The sequence below is a fragment of the Dunckerocampus dactyliophorus genome, chromosome 4, assembly GCF_027744805.1.
Source record: "Dunckerocampus dactyliophorus isolate RoL2022-P2 chromosome 4, RoL_Ddac_1.1, whole genome shotgun sequence".
NCBI lineage: Eukaryota > Metazoa > Chordata > Actinopteri > Syngnathiformes > Syngnathidae > Dunckerocampus > Dunckerocampus dactyliophorus.
In genome coordinates, this window is record NC_072822.1 from 7,192,753 (window position 1) to 7,206,356 (window position 13,604).

The 13,604-nt window shown below is 40.5% G+C and overlaps 1 protein-coding gene across 2 annotated transcripts in view; it reads right to left on the minus strand.

The window, feature by feature from the left end:
- The window catches only part of efna5b (ephrin-A5b), a 111,535-nt gene extending 98,262 nt beyond the window's left edge, over positions 1-13,273 (minus strand). For both annotated transcript variants that reach the window (XM_054773198.1, XM_054773197.1), the window contains exon 1: positions 12,544-13,273. In XM_054773198.1, coding sequence (XP_054629173.1) covers positions 12,544-12,668 — 125 coding nt within the window. In that variant the 5' untranslated portion in view covers positions 12,669-13,273. The remainder of the gene's footprint in view (positions 1-12,543) is intronic.
- Between the last annotated feature and the right edge of the window lie 331 nt (positions 13,274-13,604).

The window sequence follows — 13,604 nt, forward strand, 5'->3', positions numbered from 1 at the left end:
GGAGGGCTTAGGCCACTTTGGGGACTCCCCTTAAGTCTCACTTATCTCATTAGACCCTTAAAACTGATGAATATGAATGCTAGCAGAGGCCAGCTCCAGGCATTCTTAAGAAAAGAGGGAAGGAGGTAAAGAGAACGATGGGGAGGGATTTTACAGGAAGGGTTTTTTTAGTGTGTCTCAGGACAATGAGCTGATGGCTTTTTAAGCCTCTCGGTGGCTCTAGGTTAATACCCCAGGCTGCAGTCATGGGATAGGGCACAGTTCAAAGGCTGCAGTACTCTCCAGCTCCATGCTCACTGATTCACAGCAAGAAAATAAACAAGCGGTAAAGAAAAAATAAAAAAAAACAAAGAGAGCGGCTCATGCAACTTGAACACATCACTGAAGAAATAATGAAGTATGCCTCACGAGCCAGAACAGTCTGTGTGTGTGCGTGTGTGTGTGTGGTTGTTGGTCTGTGTTCATTGAGCTGTCATATTTGGTTATGCGGGGGTGATGTTCAGAACAAGCCCGACCAGTCATAGCAGAACTCGAGAGGAGAGGGTGGAAATGGGATTCATCACATGTTGTGGGGATGGGTCATTCTCGTGCACGAATACCACAAGCGCACGCGCGACACACAAACACAACTTCACAAAACGGGAAAACTATGAAGACGCTTGTCGTTAGAAAAGGTGAGTGTGTAGAGAGAATTGGGTCAAAAATAGCACTACCATGGAAAAGAGTCGGTGTGTTTCTGCTGTTTTATTAAAGCAGACTTAGACTCATGATAACGCACATTCACTTGTTCAAGGATTTAGTAGGATGTTGCACACAAATTAAGATGGATATTGCTGACTTGAGCATCATTACAAAAAATGTAAGTGTACAATCATTTAGTACGATATTGCCCAAAAAAGTTTAAGATATACACACTACAGTCGTCCCTCGCTCCATCGCGGTTCGAACATCCCTCGATGTTTTTCAAAAATTCATTAATAAATGTTTGCTGTTTCATAGTTGGCTACAGCATAATGCATATTAAAGCAAATGTTACATATTCTTGGCCTAAATTCAGCATTTTCAAGCACAAAAATGTTCCAAATGAACTGAACTACAAATACAGTTTAAGGCAATACATGACGTTGATGAACTGTAGTCTACACTGGCCACTAGGTGTCACTAGTAAAACACACCAGACTTAGCCAATAAGGACTGTTGTGGCTCTATATTTAGCTGGCTATTGTCAACTGTGGGTTCCTAATATGCTCATACAGACACTAAACATATACTGAGACCAATGGAGCTGCACACGTCTTCAACATGAGTATACAACGTCCTCTACTGGCAGCAGTAGTAAACACAATAATGAGCACATACAACAGCGCATCGATAGATCGCTGCAATACACCACAAGGACGCAGAACACAATGCGCATTCATACGTTGTTAAAAAAAAAAATCGCACTTAAAAAAAAACTGCGAAACAGCGAATCCGTAAAAGGTGAATCGCGATGAAGCGAGGGAACACTAGTCATCATCATCATAATAACACAGGCTACTGTTGTGGCCGTACTAAAAGCTAAAACTCAGCTCTGAATCCTCTACAACACTTCCTGTCCACACGTCCGGAAGACATTTATTGAAACACACATGAGCACAAGTCTTATTTATGTCTTAAATGGTTTATTTTCTCTGTTTATATTTACTATATTGGGGACTATGAGTATAAAGGTGACTATCGGGGTGTTATTTCATGTGCAGAGGGCTCTAGCAATGCTAAAAATTCTATTTAGAGATTGAAAAGGGTTTTCTTTGCTCCAACTATAAAAATATTCCATTGATTATATTCAATTTTACGTAAATTCACTTATCAGGTCAGGTCTGGAACCAATTAACCGTGATAAACGAGGGATTACTGTATTCTCGAGCAACATGAGCATCACTACACAACATGCTACAAAAGGATAAATCAAACACCTGATATTATACCTGACATTCATTCAACTGTCTAGGTTGTGCTATATGTATAGCTATTCATTTAAAAAGATTCCCATTGCATCACCAAGGCAATAAATACATATTTTAACAAATCTGAGTCCAAAGGCAAATACAAAAAGATTCCCAATGAGATAGCCGCTGTTTCAATTGCAGCCATGCATAATTAGTCACATTATTCATCACAATGAATGTAACAACTCCCTTTATGACCTTCGCTTGCAGACTACTTTTGAGGACAAAAACAGTCCACTCTTATTGTGCCAGTCTGTCTCGCCAGATGATATATTTAAATATACAGCATTTGGGCACTGAGCCCATCTATTAAAGCACTACATTACCCATGCTGTGAAATATGCGTTTTGGAGGCAAGGGCACACAATGCAATGTGTCACAGTGGCTACGGCGCTAAGATGCAACTATCACGCCCCCCCCTCTTTCCAAGTAAACATAAGGCTGTGGAGAGAAAACAAAGCTCGCGGTCTGAACCTGAGGAGGCTTAATCCTGTCTCCGCAGAAAATAACCCCAGGGTCACTAACCACAAAGGCGACACCTCCACTGGGTGAGGAACCCGAGTCTCCACCCCCCTGAGGGACCACTACCACCAACCTCTGTCATCACGAGGGAGCCAGCCATCCACATGCATCTTTAAATCTCGCCAAGGACAGACAAGGATGGAAGCTGAGGGAGGATGGACACGGCTGGTTGCAAATGAGGGAAGATACCCCCCGTCCCAATCCCACCCTCCATTCAAGCTGTCCTCCTCACCCCCAGCTACTACAAGCATCTCCCCCTCATGTCTGGCACTGACTTTACTCCTGTCCTCCCGTTTTCTTGTTTTTTTTTTTTACTCCCCGTCCAAAAAGTGCACTCCAAGCTCTCAGTTTCCCTTCACCATTCACTCTGCTCTCCCTCGCTCCCCTGCCTTTGCTTCCCTTTTCTGCCTCTATTTAAAGTGCATGCATTACTTTCAGCCCATGTAAAGTGGACAGGGGGAGAGGAACAATGACCGCCTTTCAGCGGAACAGCCCAGCATTGGTGATGGTGGGTGGGGGGCACGGGGGGACAACATTGGCTGCTTGTAGTTTTTTTTTTTTTTTTTTTTTTTTTTTTTACTCAAGCAGGCAAATGCAGCAGGCTTATTATTGGCTGGCTTTTGTCTTGTGAGAATTTTTTAGGATTTCTATGAAAAATAATTAGTAGAAAATTGACATATTTTAGTGTAAAATTTTATTTCAATTTTAAAAAGCATCATCCTCAGTTTATTTGCATTTTGTGGTTTTGTTTTGTACTATTTTGCTTCATATTCACATTCATGCAATACCATTTTATTTGCAACTAGGGATGGATATTTGACTGATTTTCCTCAAGTAATCCAATAATGTACTTGTTTTTAATAACTGATTTTTAATGGAATGGTAGAATGTTCTGAACTCCTGTTTCCATGCCTTTTGAATCTGATTCAACAGCACCTCTTCAGATTACAGCATTTCATCAACAATAACATCCACATAATATTGTCGTCAATGACAAACAGTCACTGAATCTTTTTCTAGATTTTGCAGTGGACATGTTTCTGGAAAACAGTGTCTAGCTTTTTGTATAATTTCATCCGAAATTCTAGTTTCACTGCGAAGTGTGTCAATGTGTTTTTATAGTTAATGCCAGTGCAGACATACTGCAAGTGTGTTACCTTAAGGCAAGTGAAATAGTCCCAAATGCGAAGCTCTAAAGAAGCTGTTGCAATTCTAAAAAGGACCCCATAAACGTGCCGTCCGACTGTTTCCCAGCCTGTAAAGACGAATAAGAACACAAATCATTTACAACCTGGCTGAAACCCATCAATTAGCTCTTTATTCACAAGCTGGGGATGTGTTCCCTTCTGGGATCCATTCTCCACACTGCGGCCCAGCTAGAAAAACATCCAGTCACTACTCCCCCGCAGTTAAATAAGGAAAATGGTGGAGAAAGGTCCGAACGCAGCCAACCATGACCAGAATTATCTGCGGAAAATAAGTCTGGTTTAGAAAAAATGTCAATCTCACTTGCTCCACTCACATTTTCCAGCTGAACGGTGACAGAAAGTAAAAAATTAAATAAAATTGGAATCCATTAGTCGTTTCAGCTTCTACACTCGGGTGTGGTTCCTGTAAATCCAATAAAACTCGGACTCGGAGTAAATGAATTTAACAAGGTCAAATCAGCCATAGCAGAAGGCGCTGGTTAAAATCAAGCAAAGTGATTTAAAAATGCACAAACTGACGAGAGAGAGGGTGGCTGAGAGCAGAGGTCCCAAAGAGGCTCCCTCAGCAGCACCGCTCTCTGGTCAGGGGTGATAGCTCAACCAAGCGTTACTGCAGGAACAGCTGCTTGTGGGCCTCCATCTTACTGAGCCCCCGCAACGATACGCTAGCGCCATTTGCAGCCATTGGACAAGGACTCTACTGTATGTTAAGATAAAGAAAGATTGACGGAATTTTGGTTATGATGAGAACAAAAAACAACAAAACATAAAACAACCTGGATATATCCAGTAGAGTAGTCTACAGTATGTGTGGAAAATCTACACTGATGACACTTGCCAGAGCAACAACATAACGTTTGCAGGGCCATCACCCAAAGCAGCGACATGCATGAAAACACTATGCACAGCATTGATATTCACCCATCAAGATGCAAATGTCAGTAAAATATGAATCCTTTGCCCCGAAAAAAAAGTCTTTGGACATGAAGGTGCAGGATAAGTGGCTTAATATCAAGCAATGTTTCCAAGTTCTTTACAAATTCTTCTATGCAAGATAGATTGCTCTGCTGATAGCGGCGTTTCAGCACTCCATCTGACCTTGGAGCGATTACTGTGAAAACAAAAACCGGGGCATTAAGATCTGGGACCCAGTCAACGCGGGAGGGAAAAAGGGAGGGGGTATATACAAGTCAAATGAGCCTGCCTGCCATTAAATGTCGTCCATATTTTTCCTTTTAATACGACATCCCACCCCAGTGAATATGGCTCTTAAAACTGGAAAAATCGAGCCAGATTGTGTGAGGGAAATGTAGATACTCACCAGACACAATATTAGGTACACACGCACAATCTAATGAGCTCCAGTACTAGAATGCGTCCTTTAATACGTAAAGCAGAGTCCTCTTTCAAGGCCAAACAATCACCTTCATACAGTATATCCACCCTTTTATTAAGACTAGGGAAGGGAATCTAAGCGTACCTCACGATATGATACAATTTGCGATACATGGCTCAAAAAAAATCAAAATAAATGTCATAGTTTATATTTTGGAGCATAATTTAAAGAAAGTACAAACAGCTATAGTGCAAAACCAAGGACACTGTTTCAGTGCAACATAACTGTAAACAGGATCAAATCTGTTAAGTAGAGACGTAAAGATAAATATTTAGCATTTGAATAGAAAAATCAACATTTATCTTTAAAAAGATATGCCTAAACATTTCTTATAAAATGTGAATAAAAATTAATAAACTAATCAAATATTATGATAGCTTAGCTCAGGTCTCCAACTTTTTTTCTTATGAGAGCTTTTACAAAATGGGAACGATTACTTTTTGTAACATTGATTTCCAGATCTTATTTCAATCAACGCAAACTTAAGAAGTTTGTTGTCAAAACATGGCATCTAAAAAAAAAAAGAAAAAGAAAAAACTATTAGGGCCAGAGTGTTAGAGCTGCTTTGACAAAAAGAAAGGACAGGTGAGCTTTTTGCATTTTATTTACCGTATTTTCCGGCCGATAAGTCACACTTTTTTTTCATGGTTTGGCTGGTCCTGCGACTTGTACTCCGGAGCAACTTATATGATTTTTTTCCCCACACTGACAGCCGCAACAAGGCGCTCTAGGCTGGTGTGCTAGTGAGTGTATTTGTCATGTTGTTACACTTCAATACCCCTAGATGGCACTAATGTGTTTGGCATTTGTGGAGTATGTTTGTTGTTAAGGATGAGGTGTCAGCTCTGAAATAAAGCCACCCAAACAACAGATAAGTTTCTCTCCTTTTAGATGTTATATGAAGACATCGCAGCCAGTATCTGCTATTTCTATACAGGCGATACGAGAACAACGACGTCTCCGATCCACCGCCGTGTCGCCGTCTCGTAACCAGAAGTGATCTTTGACGTCAAGCCAACATAATATCTGAATATTACGACAGACATTCTCCTGATATTTTGTTGTCTTATAGTCCAAAATTACTCACAGAAGTAATTTGTAAGTGGAAGACGTTCTTTCTTCTTCTATGGTTTGGAGTTTCACGACGTAGGTGTAGAAAGACGGAACACAAATGCCCCCAAGAAGAAAATCATATTCTGCAGACTACAAGCTGCAAGTAGTGAAAAATGCAGCCGAAAACAGTAATCGAGCAGCAGAAAAAAAGTTTGGAGTGAACGAGAAACTTGTGAGGGACTGGTGAAAAGCGGAGGATACTCTAACTGCAATGAAGACAACAAAAAAAGCTAATCGCAGGCTAAAAGCTAGATGGCCACAGTTTATGCTATAGTTATCTGAATAACTATAGTTCAGGCTATAGTTATCTGAATAAGTAATCATTTTTATTACTCTTATAGTAATAAGTCTTATAGTCCAGTGCGTCTTATATGTGTTTTTTTTCCTCTTCATTGTGCATTTTGGCTGGTGCCATTTATACTCCGGAACACATATAGTCCGCAAATTACGGTATTTGACTGGCTTTGTCTCACCCATCCATACAATACAAGCCAAAGTGAGTCCACACTTTTAATTTTACTATGCTGGGCGTCTTTCCGTTTAACTTCACTGCTCGCATCCTCTGTGCGCCGTTATTTGAGTTTTCTTTTTCGGTGACTTCCGCAGCGGAAGTTCCGCCAAACATTCTGCCTCTCTCGCAAGGAGCACCTCCTGGATGGCATGTTAAATGGTGGTGGAAAAATTTTAATAAGATTTTTTTTTAAATCAATAACACCATGTAAGGTAAAACATTGCAATAGTTCAATATATCAATATTTCCTCACACCCTTAATTAAGAGTCATGTATAATATGCAGAGAAATTAAGCTAAATTGAAAAATGAAATCCTGACTACAAATGTTTACCCAAATCTGCACCAAAATGTTGTGGTTCCATTGTGGATGGAGTACAATTGCATTGCATCATATTACAATCGTATCTGGCTAAATTAGAAGGACAAAATTTTAGAAAACTGTCAGGATTATGCAATTTACTCCAATTAGGCGTGGGCAACCAGCGACCCATAGGCCATTTATGGCTCGTGAGAGCATTTGATCTGCCCCCATCATGCGATTCTAGATAGAACCTCAGAGAAACTGTTATACTGTTCTAATATTTCATTGTAAATTTGCTTTATACGAGCAGGATTACACATCCCTGAGTAGCGCCTGACCAGCAGCATTTCTTCAGTGCACAGTGAAGCAGCTCCACGAGGGTCACGGCCAAAAAGTCCTTGCTCTCCGTGGCTGCCGCACACCCCAAAAGCAGCTGCTCTGCTGAGTACATTGACTGCTGCCTGCCTGCCTCATTTTCTTGTTTAATAGGAAAAACACAACCTAATATAAAGTGCATGTATAGGTCTGTAGAGAAAACACAACATTGTACACATTGTACACAACATTATACTTATATATATATATATATATATATATTTATTTCACATTTACATAGTTACTCCTTACAAACACGGCTTTTGTTTTTCCGCCTCCTCCCGTCTCACTCGCCGTGTCGCCTCCACTTTTGGACCTCGCTACTCAACGCCGGCACTGGTGGCTGCCGGTCCCGCAGGCCGAAGAAAAGACTGGCTGAGCAGGGGGTCATTAGCAAGAACTAATCAGTCCTCAGACCGCGAGTGCAGTGGAGAGAGTTGAAATTTGAAAAAGAAACAAAAATGGCTCCCAGCAAAGGACGGGAGAGATTAGCCAAGTCAAACCCTCACTCATTTAAGCCATCAAAGCCAAAGGCAACTTCTTTTAAACATTTTAAGTATTCTAACCATCATCTCTTTACGTTTCGACTATCTGTTGCCCACATGGACAAAACATTCAAAAGACAAAAAGCACAGTAACCCAAACTTGAAAACTATAGTAGTACAGTTGTGGACAACCACAACTGACATTCTCCAGTTTTTTAATGATATATTATGTACACGTACGATAAGCAATCACAAATTTTCACATTAACTAACCTTCTCCATTTTGGTTGTAGATTCAATTTTCCTATTTTTGTGTAAACTCATGGACATGTTTTCTTGCCCTGGGTGTTTTGATAACTCACATTACCCGCATCTAGTATGCCATTAACAACTGAACACTTGGTTGTTCAGAATTGCTAAAAATGACAGAAATTGGTGAAAATTTAAGACCAATTATGATTATTTCTTTAACGGTTTCTTTTTTTGGGGGGGTGTTATACCAAAATGCCTTCATAAAGAATGTATAGATCAATCAAAATGACCTCACATATAGGCAAACCAACAAACCCTTCAATATTTGGCACAGATTTATTTTTTTTAATTCAGAATTCACAAGAAATAGCAAACATGTTTTCATTTGTTTTTGCAGTTTGTAAAGTACAATGTCATGTATATTACTGCCACCTTGTGCACCGCGCAGTTTGATCAGCATTTTATGGTCATTATTTAAAATACCTTTGTTAAGAGTTTTTTTTTTTTTTATTTTATACCAAAATGCTTCTTTTACATTAATTTTTCAGATGTGGATTTTTGGATGGACTTTTTCCCGGTTTTTCAGAACATATTGTTTTTAATGCACATTATCACCACATGGTGTTCGACACACTTCCACACGCTCATTTGTTCAAATTGTTCAATTTTACACTGAAAGTCAAAAATGACGTCATTTCAGTGATGTATTATGGAAAAAAAATGTGACATTTTTTAGGCTCATTGGGCAAATTTCAGTCAGAAAATGCAATAACAAAGGCAATCCTTTTATACAACATGTTTAAAGTAACTAAGAAAATCTTTGTAACAAAATTTAAAAAATACTATGGAAAGAGCGTCGACTGCACAAAACAAAATATTTACTGGTTCTTGCGGAAATGTACGTAGCGCAATACATTCTGCCATAATTGCTTAAAGACGCAATAAATCAACAATCAACAAAACAACTGACAATTACTATTACCATCGCAAATTGAAAATGTCATCAGAAATTAAGAAGTTGATGCAATTAAATTCCTTCCATGGCTTATTGCAGAAATATTTTCTCTTTTTTTCCCCCATTTTTTAAATTTCTGCCATTGGGTGCTCAAACATCTTCGCCGCACTCAGTCGCACTGCATTTTACAATGAAGGCATCACAAAAAAATGCCGTAACCTTTTCAAAATTTAAGAACGACCCACACTGAGATCTGCAGTACTGTTTTAGACACAAAAAATACGAACACGTTCCAACCTGTGTGACCACTAAAAAAAAAAATCTCGGACGTGGCGGTGGACACGAGAAACAACATAAGAGATTCACGCATACATTGATTTCTTCTTTTCATCCATTTCTCCTACAGTACAGCGCTGTTCCTGGCAAGTGTGCAGTAAAACACAAGAACCTAACTCAGATATCACCTGGCGTAATTCGCACTCACTGCTGTAAATAAAAACCTTCAAGGACAGTCGCAAAGTTTTTGCTTCCTCGCCCCGTGCCCTCTCAGAGTCGTCCTGACCTCTGAGAATTCACCATCAAGTGCAGAGAGACTCCTGAAATATCTAATTGTATTCATTCATATTCCAGTGCTGCGCAAGGAGACACAGAGAGAGAGAAAGGGGGCAACAAGGGAGGAAGTCTTAGGAGTGACATGTCGGAGAAGAAAGGGCAGTAGTCTGTCCTCTCATTAGAATAAATACTCACAAGCAAAGGCAGCCGGCTGCATCGCAGAGGGCAGACGCTGCCTGAGAGAAATGTCCCTTTATTTAGAAGACATTTCAAGTTGAATGAACGCTGTGAGGACATGCACTAAGACTTCTCCTCTCTGGCACGAAGACGGAGGACGTGGATCGGGAAATGGGTCAATAAAAACGTTTCTCGTGGTGGAATTCGGAGACAAAGACAAATTGAAGCCAACTAGGAAATCCCCTCAGATGCCATTACTGAACGCTCAAAGGCATTAAAACTTGCAGAAACACTTAGAGTCCAGTTTTGGTATTCTAATGGTAATGTTTATTTTGAACATGCTGAACAGAGTTACAATAAAGAACGTCACGTTTACATAACGGAAGAAGAAACTGAAAAAATACATAAAGTGAGTAAAATTGACTGCAAAATCAACAAATAAGTAAATACTGTATGCGATGAATAAAAAATGCATAAGTTGTTAAAGTCTACAATGATATATCTAATGAATCTTTGTATTGCCACATCATAAAAAGCATCGGTGGTCGCATTGGGAGTATGAATGTGTAAAAACGGCACAGATTTCTCTCCGTGATGAAGTTGGAGCATAATATGACACATGAGGAACGGAACACGTCCAACTTGGGCACAATAAATCAGAAAGCAAAGAGATTTTCAGACAAACCAAACACATTTGGAGTGATTAATTCCCCCAACCTAGTCATTTTCCAGTCGGGAGAGACTATGAGGTTTCATCGGGTGGAAAAATGGATGGCTTTCTTCTCGAGAGTAACTCTAAAAATAATGTCAACTTTTTTTTAAAAGTCACCTGCCGCTTCATTTAGGACAACCTGCGTGTTTAGATTGCACTTGAGTGGACTTGTTTCAGACGTGCTTAACAAGTTACATTGAGGTACGTCACATGTTTGCATGAAAAGGAGCAGGAAGAAGCCAAGCGCATTTGATCCTACACCCTCTCCATGTCTCAGCAATCACTGATAGTTTATTCACCTCCTGTGTTACATAATAAATAGAAATAAAATTTAATTAGCGCAATAGCCTCTCGGTAATTGTGCACGAAGTGAGGGTCTCTATGTTTGTCAGTCAGACAAGTTTGGTTTGGGAGCAGTTACAAATACCTGTAGGGGACGAGAGACAAACAAACTGCATTGTATAGGACCGACTGGTATTAGCCACACAACAACCTCCAAAACAAAACCTGTTTCCTATCCTGAGGCTACTTCACTGGAAGTCTCAAGAAGAAGCAAAACACGAACCGGGCTTGGTTATACCCACCATTCTCTCAATGTTAGCGCCTTTTGCTTTAATTTTTCCTTATGAGCCCAAAGTGGGAAAACCTGTCAGCACATCTGGAAAAAATCAAGTTAAACCAGCGTCAAGTCCAGTCAAAAAAAAAAACAAAAAAAAACGTTCTCCATGTGAAGAAAGGAGGTGAAAACAAAATACAGTCCGGCGAAAGGATGTCTGTCAACAGGGGGAATCAAGGTCAAAAATTACATTGGCGGGGAAGACTAAAATAAATAAGTTGTGTCAGGCTTAAGGATATCAATCAACAGATCTACACTAACTGCTCGGAGAAATCTGTGAAGTTCAAGTGGAATATGCAGTAAATTGTATGACAATCGTCCATTGAAAAGTTGAGTGAAAAAGCTCTTTAATGGAAGAGTGTAGACTTGAGACAAAGCTGCTTAGTCGGACCAAAAAAACGAGGGGAAACGCCTGACTAATGTGTTTGCAACACGGCAGGATGCAATAGAAAGTTGTCAAGGACTCTCATAGCAAACTTCTTTACAAAAAATGCCAAATATGAACACTTACTCTGGTTCTACAACTCCAGACAAAGCAATGGTGAGACTTCAGAGCTAAGTTTGAGCAGCGACAGCAAAACACGCATGCATGAATTTTGACTATGTCACCAGAAGGTAAAATGTTTCAAATGCGGAATGTAGGTTTGTATTAAAATGCTTATAGGGTAAAGGTAGTGGAGGAAAGTGCATGATTTCCTTTTAGGGTATTAAAACAGGTTTTGTGGTTTTGTTCGAGGAACTTTTATGCTGTTAAATAGCTGTAAAAAAAATGTTTTTTGAGTTGTATATTTCTACACAAAACTAATTTTGAGAGTTTTTGTAACAAGTAAAAAAAAAAGTATTAAATGTAAATGCTAATGTAAATTATGCTTAGCTGGGTAATGGATTTTTAATGTCAGGTTTTATGATCTTTAAAAGTTGTGACTTTTAAGAGTAAAAGCATGAACAAGAACGAACATGACTTTTTTGTCACTTGTTTTGTCTTTTTGAAATGTATAATTTGTGCATGTACGAGCACATCTTCAGGTTGCTTCTGTCACAAATTAAAAAAGGAGCTTAGCGGGTATTTAGGTTTGTATTTAGCTCTTAGTCCTAATAGTTAGTACTACTAGCAGTTAATCATTCCTAGTTAATAGACTGATACACAACCATACACCCTGCTGCTCTGCCCGGTTCCGTACTACTCTTCATGCATTAATGCCAAAATACATGCAAGCTTTTATTGGAATGTTTATATTCACAACTATACAACATCTACCTGCATAAAGTGTTGCCACATTGCGGTGACAAACACACCCGATCACACCCTGGAGCCCCACCGGTGCACAGCGCTGGAGCGACGCCGGCTTAGGAGGCTCGGAGACGGCGTACTTACTTGGCGTTGGTCCGGTTCCAGAAGACGGCGTAGCGGTCTGCCACCACTTTGGAACTGGGCTCCTGGCTAAAAACACACATCCACAGCACCAGGCAGACGACGAGAATCATTTCCACTTGCAGCATCACTACAGCAAAAGTTGACCACGTATTCCCCCTTCTTCTTTTTCTTCTTGGTGGTGCGGACTCGCTTGGCTGCAGCAGGTGAAGCACTTCATTCAAATCAAAACGCTGCTCGGTTCTGACCGGTCCAAATGTGGCGTGTGTCCCCTTCCGAGCTGGGATATATGATGTCCCCCTCCCCTTCTTGTGTGGATCTGCAGGGGTGCGTCAACAAGGTGAATGACGAGAGCACCCTTGGGTGCTAAAGGGGGGGACAAGTCAGTCACACACGCACAAAAAAAGACCACAGGAGAGGGATGGTCCAGTGACGCCGCGTCAGAAATCCACAGAACTTTTTAAAGCCATAGTCACTTGGAGGAGGGAAGGTAATCAATCCACAAAGGGAAGCAAGAAGAAGAAGCGTGGTGTCCTCTCGTCTCGGAGGAGACACTTGTTTATGTCCACATCCCGCCGTGTCCTCCTCATGTGTGATGAGCCATTTTAAAATGCAAACAAATGCGTCGTACAAGCCTCTTCTTCTTCGTGAGTGTGCGCGTGTGTATGTATGTATGTATGTGTGTATGTGTGTATTGCTGAGGAGCCTCGGGAGAGAGCGACGAGCGTCAAGTAGCTCCAGACGCCGACTGAGAGAATGACTTTTCTCTAGCAAGCTACCATTGGCTAGGTTTCATTTCAGTGGGCGGAGCTCCAACACAACAAAAACACGCCCACTTTCTTGTTGCTCTCACACTAGCCCCGCCCTCTTCCTCTCTTCCCCTCCCAACCGCTCAACGCCTAATTCAATTACAGAGAGGTACACTACAGTTTGGATTCTTGTCTGCCACATCCCATAATTGTGGGAATGCTTGAGAACATTCGCCTGTTATTGTGCATCAAATGATTTTATTATTATTGAATCGATCCACGTCCTCGTTTTTCACTCGATTTAAATTTGAACAT